General features: G+C 37.1%; 1 protein-coding gene across 3 annotated transcripts in view; it reads right to left on the bottom strand.

Annotated features, from left to right (window-relative positions):
- LOC150084657 (serine/threonine-protein kinase VRK1-like) overlaps nt 1–18,665 on the bottom strand; it is a 266,463-nt gene that overhangs the window by 191,259 nt on the left and 56,539 nt on the right. For all 3 annotated transcript variants that reach the window (XM_090375391.1, XM_090375389.1, XM_090375390.1), the window contains one exon: nt 4,795–4,938. In XM_090375391.1, the coding sequence (XP_090231517.1) occupies nt 4,795–4,938 (144 nt within the window). The remainder of the gene's footprint in view (nt 1–4,794; nt 4,939–18,665) is intronic.

Genomic DNA, 18,665 nt, shown 5'->3' on the forward strand with positions numbered 1-18,665 from the left:
TAACATTATTTTTCCCAGAACAGAAGTTAAACTAACAGGTCTATAATTACTCGTAACACTGTTTGATCTCCCTTTGTGAATTGGGGATACAGTTGCACATCTCCAGTTCGTGTGGACCCACCTGAGTCTAAGAATGCTCTCATAATTATGGCTGAGGATTTGCATGATTCAATTGCTGCCTCCCTTAATATAATTGGATACATATCAACCACACAAGAACTTTTTTTTATGTTTAACTTCAACAATTTCTCCTCCACTTTGCTCTCAGTTATTACAAAATCCCATTTAGAATTTGCTGCTGGCATCATCAGTTGTCCTTTATCCTCGAAGGTGCACCTACGAGGATAAAGATAATGAAACTGTTTGGGTCACAGCAGACCTCAAGAAGTGCGGCTACCCCCAGAGGATGCTGGACAGAGCCATTAGAGGAGTAGAGTCCACCCGTAATGAGCAGTTCGCCCCTGTGAGCACCGCATACATTCCCTACTATCCGGGCCTTTCAGACCACATTGCACGTATAATTCAGGGGTGTCAGATACGCTGTGTGCAACTCCCAGGTTGGAGGTTGCACACAGCACTATCTCGAGTTAAAGACCCCATATCCAAAGAAGCCAGCAATGGGGTGGTGTACGAAATTAAATGCCTGGATTGTGGGGTGTTATGTGGGTGAGACGGGGCGGCGATTGAAAGACTGGCTGGGAAGCATGTAAACACAATAAATCCGCAAATTATGGGAAGTCTGCTGTGGCAGAACATTTCTGGGAGAAACAACATCAAATTTCCTCAGAGGATGCTGTCATCACAGATCATGCACAAGGGTTCTGGGACCGTAAATGGCTTGAGAGCTTATGTATTGGGGCAGCTAGCAATACCATTAATAGGGATAGGGGGTGTACGTCCACCCCTCCTGGAAACTGTCGTTCTTGGACGTGATGAAAGGTTTCAGCTAGCGTGCTCCCGAGCCATTTCCGGTCCCGGTGCACAAATGGAAAATTCCAACAGTGTAACCATGTGACGTGTGCCGTGGATCTGCTATTTAAGGATGTGCCGCACATTAGACATATGCTGCTGAGGAAGGAGACTGCTGCCTCCGAAAGCTACAGCAAATTTTATCGCTTTTAATTTCTATTTTCAGTATATTTTATCAGTGTTATTTATATTTTTATTGTAAATATATATCTATTTTATACTTATTTTATTGTAAATAAAGTGTTTTTAGTTAGAGTATTGAATTTATTTATCTTCGCTGGTGTGAAGCTTAATCATCAACATGAATTGTCCCAGCCTTGTAGGCCTATTTAGAGATTATCCCTTTGTATAAGGCAATGGTCAGACCACACCTTGAGTACTGTATACAGGTCTGGAGGCCTCATTTTAGGAAGGATGTAGATTTGCTTGAGCGTGTACAGAGAAGGGCAACAAGATTGGTGAGGATAATGAAAGGATCCTCTTATACCAAGAGAGGCTTAAGTTCTGCAGATTGCAGCTTCTGGAGACTAGGCATCTGCGAGGTGATCTTATTGAGGTGTATAAGGCCTTGAATGGGTTGAGCACACTGAATTCTGATGGGATTCTTCCACTTGTTCAGATTACGAACCTAAGGGGGCATAAATTCAAATTTGTTGATTAATTGCTGGAGCAAACCTCCATCTGTCATGGAAGTTGATCGGTTAAATAAATTTAAGGAGTAACTGGACATTTAGAGGGTATTGTTTTGTAAATTTTTTTTTTTTTTTTGGCTGATGTTGCATAAGCTCATATACTTGCTTTCTTGCATCACATCCCACTACTACTACTACTATTTCCTGAAAATTACAATGTATAGAAGTTCAAGTCTAACGTCAACAAGTTTCTTTCATCTTCTCAACCTTCAACCCATGCACAGTAGTAAGTACTATGGGTTCTCATTGGAGCTTTCATAAGAAAAAAATATATAAATAACATAAACGTTATAATTGCTATTCTGATGACATGCTTAGGTGATCTGTTTTATCATGGATACAGAAGGTAGCAATGAGGAGTTGTTATTCCTCCAGAATTATCATGACAGAGACCTTGCAGAGCAAATGCTCTGGGGTTTGCTGCATGATGCCATTAGAGCTTCACATACAACCAAACCAGTCACTTTTGTCAGCATCCAAATTCTATAGGATGCCCGGGATGAAAGGTGTGGGCATTCAGCACATGCCCACACCTTTCACCTCCTAATAATCACAGGTAATATTAAATGCTGTGCTGTGTGAAAGATCTATCTTGCTACAGATGTGCTCAATCATCAATTGCCTGTCTGGCATATTCAGTTGTTTCTCGACACCAAGCTGTGTTACCAAGTCTGTGATCAGTTATCAATGTTAAATTACCATCTTGAACCTGCTACTCTTCCAAAAAATTCAGTTTCAGAACAGTCCCTGAAACATCTCTTGGAAGAACTTCACTCCAACCAAAAGGCAAAAAGAGCACAAAGTCTGGACAAGAAAATGTTTCTGGTTGCCCATATTTTACACCTCATAAGCTGTGACAGATTAGAAATGGTATCCAAATCTGCAAATCATACATTTTCCAGGTACAGGCACTCCCCAGCTTACGCAATACTTGACTTACAGAAATTCGACTTTACGTAAGTTTTAGCCGGCTGGTGCAAACTTAAAAAAACCGGCCGGCAAAAACTTAAAAAAACCGTGGGAATAAATTAATAAATGATCAGAAAGCCGGTGACCATATCGGGAAAATATCATAATGTGAACCCAATAGCACATTGTTTTTTTTTTGGTAATTCGTTCAAAGCTCTCGGAAGTTGAAATTTTCGCTATATACCTCTCTAAAAGGTCATTTTTATAATGGAAATTGCATTACACTTTCATCGTTATCATATGTTCAGTTATAAGAATCAATTTTGAATGCCTTAATGATATTTTTCTAAAACATATTTCTGAAAGTCACTACCATAAAACAATAAAAACAATTTGAACTTTCCGGTTTATTGGGCTTTTCTGTTAGCACAATCTATTATAAACAGGTAGTAAACTCTATTATAAACAGGTAGTAAACTTATTGCATTTGTGATAATACCGATTACTGGAATTATGTGGGTTTTTATGTTACGGTATTATGGTGAAATGAGCTTCCCTTCACTAAAATCTTCAATCATATAAAAAACATACATAAATTTTAAGAATCTTCTCTTCATTCCTATTTACTTATTGCACTGGTGAAGGGAAAGTGAAAGCAGACATTTCTAGGAAACTAAACAAAATTGATTTAGAAATTAAGATGATTAATTAAGAAGTATGAAACAGGACAAAGTTTGTCATCTAGTGCACGGAATTAGGTCTCACTGCTTCAACAGTGAATACTATTTTAAGGGACAGTGTGTCGTATAAAACAACATGTTAAAGGATCAATGCATTTAAGATCAACAGTGATCACAAAACAATTGTTCAGGTGCTAATATCGAAGATGGAAAATCATATTCGGAAGCAAGTGCCCTGAATCCAATGGCCTTTCAAGCAAAAGCAAGAAGTATTTATGAAGATATTAAGGATAAGTATGGCAAATCCCAAGCCAAGTTCATGGCAAGCAAAGCAACAGGTGGTTTAATCGGTTCAAGCATCGCACTGGTTTCCAAAACATTAAAGTATGCGGTGAAGTCGCCAGTGATGATTCGTAACTGCAGAGAAATTTTGTGATGTGTTGGAAAAAACCCCCTCTAAATCTCCAAAGCCCTCAATTCCCATAGCGGCGTGCTTATCAGTTGGTGAGTTAATTCTGGTAACGATGCTCGAAAGGTAAAACTTGCTGGTGTTATGCCTGTCTCCTCTCTCTTTTCGTAATTTTATAATTTTGAAATTGTTGTAATTTTTCTTGCACATGAGATAAAAAAAAATTGAATAAATAATTCTATTTACATGTTCGTCAAACATTTCTTTTTTTGCTTCAATCAAATTCGGCATGCATAGTTGAGAGTGCTGCATAAGCATTTAGGGAAATTCCAACTTACGTAGAAGTCCGTGAAACGCAACTCTTATGTAAGTCGGAGAGTGGCTGTATATACAAGTGTAACAAGTAAAACCTCCCTGTATAATTGCAATCTAAGTGCATTTTTTTTTTCCCAAATATATGTGACAGAAGTGCCTGACAAAAATGAATCTTTTGGCCAAAATTTACCAAAGTTCATAAGAAATTAAATAAAATACTCTAATGTAGTTTTTCAGATGATATACCAATTTTCAATTTAGGGTTATACTTAAATGGTTTTTTTTTTTTTTTTCATTTAAGGAATAATGAAGAGCTGATTAATAAGTACATAAAGGTTTTATACAGAAAAGTGGCATCAATCCCTAAACAATTTTTCCAAACTGGAGATGGAATTTTCCATCAAGACCTTACACTAGGCTACATTTCATGAAGGATGCTCAACTTCATCAGAGCGAGAAAAAAAGGAGACAAATAAAAGTTCTCAACTGGCAAAGGAACTCCTGAATGTTAATGTGAAAAAGGCATGATTCCATGATAATGAAGCAGAACATGTGCTTAAAAATTGTGCACTCCATGAGTGTAAATTAATCAAGTTAGTCTGCATATATAATATTAATGCAATGTTAAAAAAAAAAAAAGTAGCAAAAACAATAAAATACTTAAAGTGCTTTGTCTCAATTAATTTGCATAGCATTGTATTTCTGAGAAAGAAAGAAAGTAAATTTCAGAGAAAAACAAATGTTAATTATATCAGAATCAAAAGAAAACTATTCAGGGAAAAGAGACACCTAACTATATTAAAAAAAAATAAATAAATACCTAAATATATCTCTCCAAAGCCACCCAATCCAATTGATTTTCCTAATCGCCAACGGTGTTTCATTACGTCTCTTAAAATTTCACCAGACGGAAGAGGATCAGGAAGCCTATGACCATTTGCAGCAATTCTAGGTTGTTTATTGCCTACAGAATAACAAAAATACAAAGAAAGAAATTGTACAAAAATATACCGGAAACAATGTCAATAATGCCTCCTTCAACTCAAATACTAAATTAAAACAAGTCATTATTAATGGTCACATTACAGACATTGTGGCTGTAAAATGGAAATAAAATGAAGTGCTAAAACTATATTTAAAAAAGTTGAGGAACCAGATTTTGAAAAATAAAATGCTTCAACAGTTAATTTTTCTACTGTATGTTTAGCCATATTCAGTTTTGTCTCATAAAATAGTGAAACATGTTTTAACTGTTCAAAAATTCATTAATCTTTAAGAAAATTTCTGAATAACAGTAATACAGTGCAACCTTGAAGAAACATGGATGTCGGAAAAACAGAGATAACTGTTACACGTGAACTGTATTATAATGAAATAATTTTTAAAGATTGCCAAACTTAACACTAGTTAAGTTAGATATGAAATAATCGAAAAAAAAAAAAAAAAAACCCAAAGTGCAACATTATCCTTCGATAATAATATTTATTTTAATGTATCATTATTGAATCAAAATACAGTATGATAAAATATTTATTTATCAAGTAACTTCATAATTTCATTTATTTACTTATTATCATTATATAATTCTGTCCCAAAAAATACAATGGTATATCTTTATTTCCTGAATATTTTATGTTCAAGCCACTTGTATTCTGTGGCTGGATCTGAACACATTAATCTCCAATAAACAAAACCTATATGATAAATGGTTTATTTAGACAGTATAAATGTTGCTTCGTGCAGTTGTTGTACAAGAAAATAACTAGTGATAGGCATAATGAAAATAATTGATCATGGAATTTTCACAATCAATTATATGCAAGTTAGGTGGAGGGAGTGAAGGGAGGGAGAGATGTGAGAGACTAACTATTGCCCAAGTGGCAACAGCACTTTAGCTTCGATAATATCAAATCCTTAAATTTTATATAAATCAAATTTTTCCAATTACTTTTTTTTAATTGTTGACTTCATAACTGACTAATCTGCATATAATATCATTAATCAATCGATTATACCCATCACTAAAAATAATACTCTTGATTATGTTCGTCTGTCTTTAACTGTGGGCACTTTTATCCCTCCAGCACTTTTTAGCACTCGACACAATCTAATCAATATTACTTTTACCTCAAGCCAAGAATAAGATATCTTCACTATACATTTCTTCTAAATTCATCAATATTCCTCTTATTCCAGCAACTCTTGAACTCGCTTAATATATTTTCTCTTGTTCTCTTGACCTTGCATTTTCTCTGCTCTCAAAATTGATAGCATGCAGACAGGCAGACTCAAGAGAAGAGCAGTGTTGTCCTTTTCGACCTACCCCTGACTTTTCCTGACCCATCCTCTCTTCCTAATTTCTTACCCTTTCTTTGAGAATGTATTATCATTCTTCTTTAATGCTTTGGACCTCAAAACAACCATTAACCTGTTCCTCTCAAATTCCACTTAGCCTGATAATATCCCTAATCTTGTTATAAAGCTTGCCAACACTTACATTTTAAAATGAGATTATTAATTTAACAGATGTCATAATAAATAAAATTTTCCTCCATCCTTGAATTTGTTTTTATCCTATGCATTTGACACTGTTTATCTATCCGTGCTTCTGTACCTATAGGAAAAAATTTATAGTGTACAAGGTAATTTCTCTTTTTTACATAGGCATCCCTCCTCCACAAAACTTTTCTATTACAGTTTAATGACACCTTTCAATTTTAAATTTAAAATTGAGAAAGGAGTTCGACACGGAGACACAATATCTCCGAAGCTGTTTACTGCTGCCCTTGAGGAAGCTTTCAGAAGATTAGACTGGTCGCAGAAAGGAGTCAATGTGAACGGAGAGTACCTGAACCATTTACGATTTGCAGATGACATTGTGGTCATAAGCCACGATCCCAAAGAATTGGAGGAAAATCTTAATCAGTTATGCACAGTTAGTAAGGATTTCGGACTAAAGATGAATATGGCTAAAACAAAAGTAATGATGAACAAGTATGCCACAGAAAGGGAAATAATGATTGAAGGAGCAGTAATTGAAAAGGTGGAGTCATATACTTATCTGGGACAAGTTATTAGCTGTAATAATGATAAATGGCTGGAAGTCAAGAGAAGAATACATTTTGGATGGATAGCATTCAGGAAATATAGTCACATGCTGAAGAGCAATATCCCAGTTTGTCTGAAACGTAAAATAATGAACCAATGTATACTCCCCACCATGACTTATGGAAGTGAAACTTGGGCACTCACCAAAAGAATGGAAGAGAAGCTGAGAACTACACAGCGAAGAATGGAACGAATCATATTGGGAATCAGACTGTTAGATAAGAGAAACACATGGATTAGGCAACAAACTCAAGTAAAGGACATCCTTATCAAAACTAAAGAACTAAAATGGTCTTGGGCAGGACACATAGCTCGAAGACATGATGACAGATGGACTAAGAAAATAACAGAATGGTATCCAAGAGGAGCTAGAAGAAAACCTGGAAGACAAAGGCAGAGAGGGATAGATGAAATTCATGAGTTTGTGGATAGTAAATGGATGTCCAGTGCTCAAAACAGAAGGAACTGGAAAGTTGCTGGAGAGGCCTTCATCCTGCAGTGGATTGAAAATGGCTGATGATGATGATGACACCTTTCAAATTAAAGCTGGAATTCCACAATGGGGTACTCATTCTGCCTTCTATTCTCCATCTTAATCAAATTTCTACTGCTTAGGCAAGTGCCTCCCTCTGATATTATTGAAATCTGGACTATCTCCACCTCAACTCAGGAGACAGCAAAACAACTTGCTTTTTAATAATGTTCCTGCTGGTTACTTAATTCTTTTAGCCTTTTTGGCCTTCATACTAATCCTGATAAGTGCATCCACATTTCTTTTTCCAAGAAAACATTACCCTTTGTCAGATCTCAGCTGGTTAAATCAGTTCTTTGCTATTAGAGAATTTTTACTCTTTAATACTAAACTTATTTTTTACTCTCACATCAACTTCCTTAAAGCTGTATCTCTCTGTAAGATATAGCTATCGAGACAACAGCTCCTTTTCCCCCCCACCAACCAAATTATCATTCTTTGATATATAAAAACTTTCATTTTGTCTTATATGCTTCTGAAATATGGTCAGCTGTGGCACCCTCCTATATTGAGTCTCGTCTCAATAGAATATGGGATAGCTTAAAAACTAGCCATTAATGTCTCCTGCATTAATGACAGAAAATTCAAACTGGGTTCAACATTAAGTCTTCACATTCTTTGCCAGAGACTTCTCATAATCTATCTTAGCTTGCCCAGCTTCCTTTGTAACTTAATTACAGAATAGTTTATATCTACCAGAGGCTTCTGTATCACCTGACAATTCATATGCATCCCATGCAATTTTATCTACCATGTGTCTCAATAGTTCATACGATATCCATTTAGGTCTAAAACTTGAACAGTATTTCTTTGTTGGTATGAAAAGTCTAGTAACTTCTTTGATTACTTTCCTGAATACTTCCCATTTAAAATTTGCTGTCAGTAACATCATCAGTTGGTCTCCCACTGAACACAATTTAAAAAGTGTCTGCAAATTTTGTCACCCTTACAAAAGTAAGAGCCTTTACTCTTCACAGTAGTTATGTCTTTAATTGGTCCACGTGACATCGATGGTTCGACTGTTGATGATCCTGCTCAGGAAGCTGACAAACTGAATGAGTATTTTGAATCTACATTCAGATATGAGGAGTTATTTAGGGAGGGGAGTGTCAAAAGTTTAATAAAACTAACAAGGGGCTACATGATTTTGTAATAACTGAGAGCAAAGTGGAGGAGAAATTTTTGAAGTTAAACATAAGAAAGACACCTGGTGTGGATGGAATCAATCCAGTTATATTAAAGGAGGCAGCAAAAGAAGTAAGTAAACCAGTAGCCATAATTATGTGAGCAACCTTGGATTCAGAGAAGGTAACCACAGACTGGAGATGTGCAAGTGTATCCCCTATTCACAAAGGGGGGGGGATTGAAAAGTGACACGAGTAATTACAGACCTGATAGTTTAACTTCTGTTTGGGGGAAATAATGGAGTCACTTGTTAAAGAAGCACTGCAGGATGATCTAGACAAGACTGCAGTTATTAGCATTAGCATTAGTAGAGGCATTTGATGCAAGAAAGTAAGCTTATGCAGCATCAGCCAAAAAAAAAAAAAAAAAAACCACTTCCACTTCACCCCTCTGTTCGTTCAAAATACCTGTCCAGCTGAGCCTTAAACTTATTTAGGCTATCAACTTCCACGACAAGGGATGGAAGTCTGTTCCACCAACCAACCACCCGCTGGCTAAAGGCAAATTTCCGCACGTCTATCCTACATCTGTCTTTCCTCAATTTCAATTTATGCCCTCTCAGGTGATTATTCTGAGCGAGAGGAAGAATCCCATCAGCATTGAGCATGCTTAAACCATTCAAGGCTTTATACACCTCTATCAGATCACCTCGTTGGTGCCTAGTCTCCAGACACTGTAATTTGCAAAACTTAAGCCTTTCTTCGTAAGAGCACCCCTTTGTTCCATTCACTAATCTTGTTGCCCTTCTCTGTACTCGTTCCAGCAGCTCTACATCTTTCTTGAAATGAGGCCTCCAGACCTGTATACAGTACTCTAGGTGTGGCCTGACCATTGCCTTATACAAGGGAATAATCACCTCCTTATTCCTGCTACAAAAATTCCTATATATCATTGACAATACACCATGAGCTACTCTTGCAGCCCGTCTGCACTGCTCAGAGAACGTCATATCTGCCTGCACAACCACCCCCAGGTCCCTTTCATTCTCTACCACTGTCAGTGTAGTACCACAGAGTTGATACGTTGCTCTGGGGTTGCTGTTTTCCATGTGTAGTACTTTACATTTGTCAATGTTAAACTTCATTTGCCACCTCTCAGCCCATCTGCTCAACCTTTCCAGATCCTGTTGCAGCAGCATAGTGTCAGTAGTGTCCTTGACAAACGTGCCTACCTTTGTATCGTCTGCAAACTTCGACATTAAGCTTGATATTCCATCATCAATATCATTTATAAATACAGAAAATAATAATGGACCCAACACTGAGCCCTGAGGGACTCCACTAATAACATTAGTCCACGACGAGCAGTGGCCATTGATTACCACTCTCTGTCTTCTTCGCCTCAGCCACCCCTTTATCCACAGCAGCAATTTGCCTCCAATGCCAAACTGCTCCAATTTGTGCAGCAGTCTTCCATGTGCAACAGTATCAAAAGCCCTTTCTAAGATGCAAGTATATAATATCAAAGTTATTTCCTGCATCTCGTTCCTTTGTGACTGCATCATAGTATCCAATCAAATTGGTCAGGCAAGACTTCCCCTTAACAAAACCATGCTGTGTCCGAGCTATAACTGAAGTCTTGTCTAAATGATCCTGCAGTGCTTCTTTAACTAGTGCCCCCATTAATTTTCCTGGAACAGAAGTTAAACTCACAGGTCTATAATTACTTGTGTCAGCCTTTGATCCTCCTTTGTGAATTGGGGGTCATATTTTCACATCTCCAGTCTGTGGGTACCTCCCCTGAGTCCAAGGAAGCTCTCATAATTATGGCTAAGGGTTTGCTTACTTCCTCTGCTGCCTCCTTTAATATAACTGGATAGATCCCATCCACACCGGGTGCCTTTCTTGTGTTTATCTTCAACAATTTCTCCTCCACTTTACTCTCAATTATTACAAGATTCTCTAGCTTACTGCTAGAGTTGAATACACCTCTGGCTTTCCCCTCGCTAAATAACTCGACATGTGTGAATGTCGATGCAAAATATTCATTTAGTTTGTTAGCTACCTGAGCAGGATCATCAACAGTTGACCCATCGATATCAAGTGGACCAATCTGATTCATCCCCTTCCTTCTAGAGTTTACATAAGTAAAGAACTCTTTGCTGTTTTTCTTTGCATCCCTTGCCAAAGATTTCTCGTAATCTGCCTTCGCCTGCTTAACTTCCTTGGTAACTTGGTTACAGATCAACTTGTATCTATCATAGGCTTCTGTGTCATGTGTTAATTTGTATGTATCCCATGCATGTTTCTTCTCTGCCATATGCCTCATTAGTTCATCTGACATCCATTTAGGCCTAAACCTTGAACAATATTTCTTAGTTGGTATGTAAAGCCTAGTAGCTTCCAAGATAAGTTCTTTGAATGCTTCCCATTTTGCATTTGCTGTTGGTAACATCATCAGTTGGTCCCACTGTATAGAATTTAAATACTGTCTCAGTCCATCGTAGTTGCCTTTACGAAAGCAATAACCCTTCCCTTTACCCCTAATGGTAGTTACCTCTTTGAGTAAATCCCACTTCAGCACACTGTGATCACTGCCACCTAGTGGTTCATTTATCTGCAGATTCTTAATGCATGAAGAATCACTGCTGATAATCAAATCAAGAGTATTCCTCCCTCTAGTTGCCTCCCGAACATGCTGATGTAGAAAACAATCATCCAATAAATCCACAAAAGCCTTGCTAGTGTGTGAGTGACCAGACCCCAAATTCCAGTCAATATCTGGGAAATTAAAATCTCCCATTATAAGACTCTCTGATTTACTGGCCCACTCTATTTCCCTGTACAATTTCTTATTATACTCATCAGAGTCATTAGGCCTATAGCACACTCCTACTCTCAATTTTGATCTCCCAGTGCTTATGTCACACCAAACTGACTCGACACTGCACTGTCCAGCGATGTACACTGGCTTCACTTCCTTGGATTTTATGTATTTCTTAACTAATAGCATAACCCCTCCTCCCTTCCTATCCAGTCTATCCTTTCTGTAGACGTTGTACTCCCCAAATTCCAGTTCTGCATTCCTTATATCTGTGTGACACCACGTCTCTGATATCCCAACAATATCTGCCTTTGATGTTTTGAGCAATACCTCAAATTCATCAAATTTATTTACTAAACTCCTAGCATTGGTGTACATGCAATGTTCAGACACAGCATGGGTTTGTTAAAGGGAAGTCTTGCCTGATCAAATTAGACTGGATACTATAAAGTGGTCACAAAAGAACTGGATGCCAAAAATAATTTTGATGTCATATACTTGGATTTCAGGAAAGCTTTTGATACTGTTGCACATGGAAGACTATTGTTCGAATTGGAGCAGTATGACATTAAGGGCAGGTTGCTGCTCAGTGCTGCCGAAAATCCTGGCATACCGATTGTATTTAAAAAAAAAAAAAAAAAAAAAGTTAGAGTTTGCAATAAAAAATATTTTTCATGTAATAAAAACAGCTGCTAAAAACATTACAGTATATGATAATATTTTATGTCATATTAACACACACACACACACACACACACACACACACACACACACACACACACACACACACACACACACAGTGATTCAGGATGAATAATAAATATTTTGGGAGGTTATAGTATTGATTACTATGAGTAAAAAAGTTCATATAAACATGTGTTCAATTCTTAATGGATATGGAAATACAGCCGTTTGAAACTGGACCGCACAGCTGCCTGAATCAGATGTGACCAAAAAGCAGTTATAACCTGATGCTGTTTGGAGTTAGGAGTGCTGTTAAGAATGCTGCATGCTTCACACATTCTGAATATGCTGATATGGTGTTTGTGGTTGAAGTGCTACTACTGCTTGTAGAGAATACCGTCAACCATTTCCTAACTGCAAATTTATTGGATTCAAGGGCGTTTACTAGTGTTTACACCAAACTGTATAAGACTGGTACAGTTCCCAGCACTCATATTTCTTCTGAACGTGCAAATGAACGAAAGGTGGATGAAATGGAACACATTGTTTAGTCGGTAGAACGTAGTCCTACTACGTTCTACTGACGAAGAATTTCTACACGTATCGGTGTTCCACATACAAGGATATGGTGAACATTACGTGAGCACAGCTTGTATCCATTTCACATACAATAGGTGCAACCCCTTCAACCAGGAGATGACGCCCAGCAACTGGAATTTTGTCTGTGGGTAAATGCTAATCACCTATTAATTCCATTAATACTGTTCAGCAATGAAGCTACTTTCACCCGTGACGCTATCAACAACACCCGTAACTCTCATATGTGGTCAGACGAAATTCCACATGACACTGTAGAAAAATTTTCAACATTGCTTCTCTGTAAATGTGTGGTGCAGCATCATCGACAATCAGTTGATTGGGCCTGTTGAGTTACAAAATTATGTTATAGGGCCCATTTACATAGAATTTCTGAAAAACGAACTTCCACTACTATTGGAGGATGTTCCCTTAGCTATAAAGATTGGTATGTACTTTCAGCATGATGGAGCTCCTGCACATTATACCCATCTAGTGATACAATATCTAGATTGAACTTTCTCTGAAAAATGGATCGGTCGCGGTGGTCCTGTTCATTGGCCACCAAGGTCTGAAGACCTCACTCGTTAGATTTCTGTTGTGGGGATGGATGAAAAGCACAGTATACAAAGAAAAGGTGAATACAAGAGACAAATTGCTCACCTGCATTTTGGATACTGCTGCCCTCATAAAGGAATGCCAAGATGACCCCCGGAGGACGGAACAACATGTTCCGTCCTCCGGGGTTGCCATTGAGGTTGGCAGTGGGATTTTCGAACATTTATTGTGAACTGTAAAAATTTGTCAATTATCTGTGTTTTGTATAATTCAAAAAGTCAATAAATACAAACAATAAGTCATTTATCGTTCTTTAATATCTCTCATAATGACTTTGTGCTCGACAGTTTCAAACAGCTGTATCACTGTATCCATTGAGAATTGGACACATGAGTTATATGAACTCGTTTACTCAGAATAATGGATACTATAACCTCCCAAAATATTTACTATTCCTCCTGAATTATCCCCCCCCCCCCACACAATAAAATAATAATTATAAAGATATATTGTAATCTATTTTCACGATTGTTCACAACCCTCATTATCTTGTTTCTCTCTCGACTGTTGCCATCTGGACAGGATTCACCACGAAGTATGCATTCAGCCTGGTTATCGACTTCTTGCTGTTCTTTCTGAAATTCCTCGATGATCCTATATATGCCAATATGTGCTCGTCTAACTATACACTCCACTCCCATCTTCTATGCCAAGCCTCAATACTGTTTTGGGTGCTTGGAATTTCCAGTTGAATGGAATCATATACGGACCATAATGTTGGTGGAAATAATGGTGGATCACAAATTACCGTACCATTACGCATATACCGTCTAATTCTTCCACATATATAATTGTCTTCAAACCACTCTATCACATCACTAGCTTCCCTCGGTAAATGTGGCTTCAGAACATTAAATGCTTGGGGTATCTCATCAGAAGAAATAAATGGCAAGGCACACAAATGTCAAAGCAGTAAACCATATTCTTCATCGGTGCATGAGATGCCAGTCCACTTGCTTGAATTTTTCTCCAAACACCTTGTCCTAGGTGTAAAAAAACAGACATTATTAGACACATTAGGGAACTCACCTTTGGAGGTACTTATTGCAGCTAATTCCAGGTCAGTTAATAGGGCCTGTGGTCTCAATCCAATTTAATTTTCTTCTGCAAAGTCAATCATATCTAGATACAAATGTTTATAATCTTCTTCACTCTTATTAGTCATCAGCACAAACTAAAGGAAGCATTTGAGAGTTTTCATTACCGACGGGTGCATGTATTGTATATAATTGAAAAAAAAAAATTGTGGGAACAGTTTTAAATGTACCATCCATAATCCAATATTGAGCCCATGATAGGTGTTGAATATTTACTTTTGTTGTCAATAGAAGAATTCTTTCCTCTCCCACTGCAGAATCTTTAACAAGAAATCCCATTTTCTTCTTATTATTATTATACTATACTCCCATCTTCTATGCCAAGCCTCAATACTGTTTTGGGTGCTTGGAATTTCCAGATGAATGAAATCGTATATGGACCATAATGTTGGTGGACCACAAATTACCGTACCATTACGCATATACTGTCTAATTCTTCCACATATATAATTGTCTTCAAACCACTCTATCACACCGCTAGCTTCCCTCGGTAAATGTGGCTTCAGAACAATGCTGTATCTATATAAGAAGAAAATGGAATATATTTTCCGGGGATATTTTTTCCTGTTACCACTTTCAAAATATCCTGCAGGCGCCCATGGTCATGCTTAATGTACTTGTCAAAGAAATGTTTTTATTATTATTATTATTGTTATTATTTATGTATCTCTGTGATCTAATGCAAACACTTCTAGCCATGGCCATAAAGGGTTTCTTGTCTCCAGTCAATTATGCATTCAGTTGACACAATAAATAAATAGATATTTATTTAATTGAATAAAATCACCAAGAAAGCGACTCCTTTATTCTTCAAAAACTTGAAAAACTAATGATATTTATGACAAATGCTATGCAGCTGTCAAAATATATTACTCTAAATTTTCATATTCCAAAAAGTATTCTTATTTCAAGTTTTTTTAACTTTAGCATTTCAATGCTGTACCTATAATTATTGCTCCAACGTCCTATACAAATACCAAATTTAGACTTAAAAAATTACAAATTAAGTGAAATATAATAAAGTAAAATTAATTAAGCTGTTTTTATTTGCTAATCATATTTTAAAACAGTTTGTTTCTGTAACAGAAAATAAGATCCTAAAATCGAGACAGGTATTTGTTGTTAAAATTGTTATTTTTAATATTCTTTATACAAAATTAATCTAATAAGGTAAATTTTTACAAACTAAATACTGTCGGGATTTTAGGCCAGACCCATTGCTGCTATGGATAAAGGGATGGTTGAGTTGGAGAAGACAGAGAGTAGTAACCAATGGGCACTGCTCGTCATGGACTAATGTTATTAGTGGAGTCCTCAGGGTTCAGTGTTGGGCCCCTTGTTGTTTTCTATATTTATCAATGATATTGATGAAGTCCAAGTTTGCAGATGATACGAAGGTTGGCAGGGTTGTTAATGACAGTACGATACTGCAAAAGGATCTAGAAAAGTTGAGCGGACTGAGAAACTAAAGTTTAAAGTTGACAAATGCAAACTACTGCACACGGGAAGCAGTAACCCCAGAGTAACCCACCAACTGTGTGGTACCACACTTCGGGTAGTGGAGAATGAAAAGGACCTGGAGATAATTCTGCAGTCAAATATGAAGTTTTCTGAGCAATGCAGACAGGCTGCCAGAGCAGCTCATGGGATATTGTCAATGATATAGAGGAATTTTTCTAGCAGAGATAAGGAAGTGATTATCCCCTTGTATAAGGCAATAAGGCAATGGTCAGGAAAAAACCTTGAGTACTGCATACAGGTCTGGAGGCCTCATTTTAGGAAGGATTTAGAGCTACTGGAATGAGTACAGAGAAGGGCAACAAGATTGGTGAGGGGAGCAAAAAGTTGCTCCTACCAAGCTCTGCAAATTGCAACATCTAGAAGCTAGGCACCTGCGAGGTGATCTGATTGAGATGCATATGGCCTTGAATGGTTTGAACAAGCTCAATGCTGATGGGATTCTTCCTCTTGCTCAGGTTGCACATCTGAGGGGGCATAAATCAACTTGAAGAAAGACAGTTGTAGACAGATATGTGGAAATTTTGCCTTTAGCCAGTTGATAATTGACTGTTGAAACAAACTTCCATCAGTCACTGTGGAATTTGATAGCCTAAATAAATTCAAGGAAGAACTGTAAAAACTTTTGGAGTGAATGGATGGGTGAAATGGGAAGGTGTGTTTTTTTTTTTTTTTTGGCTGATGCTCTATAAGCCTGCTTTCTTGCATCATATGCCTCCACTAATGCTAATTAAATCCCACATTACTATGTTGTTGTTGTTATTTGGTTTTTAGGAGCATTAGCAACTAAGGTCATATTGCTCTGGGATATGCGGTGGTCATTCCCTGACCTTTCCGCATCCTCCATATTTGGTGGTGACGGGCTCGAACCCCGGTCTAATCAAGAAGCGTGTGCTACGCACTGCTGCTCCTTCCCACCTGGCTACGGAGGCGTCCCCACTGCCTCCGTAGCACTGATCACTGCCACCCAGTGGGCGTTTTAACTGCAGATTCTTGATGCATGAAGAATCACTGCTGATAACCAGACTCTTGATCATTTTTCTTCTTGTTGCCTCTCTAACATGTACAAAACAGTCATCCAAGAAATACACAAAAGTCTTGCTAATGTGTTAAAAGTTAATTCTTCATTACGAGATTTCCCATTACAGGCAGTTTCCAAACTCTTCTCAAATGTTTGGTTTGGTAAGCCTTTTCTATTTTGGATAAGGTTGTCTGACCCCCCCCCCCACCAATGAACTAGAATGTCTCATTCTAACTGAATCTTTTCCTTATCCCTCACTCAAACGCATTCAGCAAGTCAATGTTGAGTATATTCTCTGGAGTCCACTGATGCCATCCTATCTTCTAACTTGTAGGGCTGTTATGTGTGTGTGTTTTTATTATTATTATTATTGTTATTATTTATGTATCTCTGTGATCTAATGCAAACACTTCTAGCCATGGCCATAAAGGGTTTCTTGTCTCCAGTCAATTATGCATTCAGTTGACACAATAAATAAATAGATATTTATTTAATTGAATAAAATCACCAAGAAAGCGACTCCTTTATTCTTCAAAAACTTGAAAGCACTGTTGTTATAAGTTTTAGACCTATCTGTTGCCATCATCAGACAACAGGCGGCCTCAATTAGCAAACGTATCAAGGGGTGAATAAATATTGAATCTAAATGAGCAGAAGTAAACTTCTGAATGAAAATGTAACTTTTGTTACATATATAATATAACCTCTATTACTAAATTGCTGCATGATACTATTTCACAAAAGATACTGAAACAGATTGACAAAAAATAAAATAAATAAATAAATAAATAATGCCACTCTACATTATGCTTTTCTGTGTTTACTGCCTGGGGATACAATTGTCCGTCAATGCACGGGACACAGCTTGTGTTTATGCTCTTCAGAAACTGCTTTCCCTGAATAAACTTAAGTTACAGATATATCCATAACTGAAGTTGTTTTCAATCTGAATTTTTTTCCCATGCACTAATTGGTTGCTCATTTAGATTTGAAATTTATCCACTGCTCAACACAAGACTGCTAACTGAGGCTGTCGCTTATCTGATGATGATCAGGTTATAGCAGTCCTTTGATAAATAACAGATTCACCTTCTTGGTGAATTTGTTCATTTATTAAAAATGATATTTGTATTAATTTTAATCTAAACATTATTTCAGGTTAACTAACTCATGAATATATGTAGTCTTTTTCTAAAGTATGTGAGCTCAACCTTTATTGTTATCACTGGAGAGACAAAACTGTTCCACCCAGGCAGCAATGACAGTTAAACATTATGCAGCGTAGTGTTGTTTTTCGCAAAACTATTTCAATACGGAAATAAAATTAAGCCATGCTGAGAAATACAGATCAACACGGTTTATTTAGACACTCAATAAACACGTTAAAATTAGTTAAAATAAATATATAACACCAATAGCTTTTGGACATAAGTTGCGCATCCTCAGCTGGAAGCATTAATACAAAATTAAAGAATGCCATAACAGGTATGGTAGTAGTAGTGGCATGTGATGCAAGAAAGCAAGTGTATGAGCTTATGCAGCATCATCCAAAAAAAAAAAAAAAAAAACACACCATTCCCTCCAAATGC

The sequence above is a fragment of the Mastigoproctus giganteus genome, chromosome 6 (assembly GCF_048544385.1).
Source record: "Mastigoproctus giganteus isolate SK-2022 chromosome 6, ASM4854438v1, whole genome shotgun sequence".
Lineage (NCBI taxonomy): Eukaryota > Metazoa > Arthropoda > Arachnida > Uropygi > Thelyphonidae > Mastigoproctus > Mastigoproctus giganteus.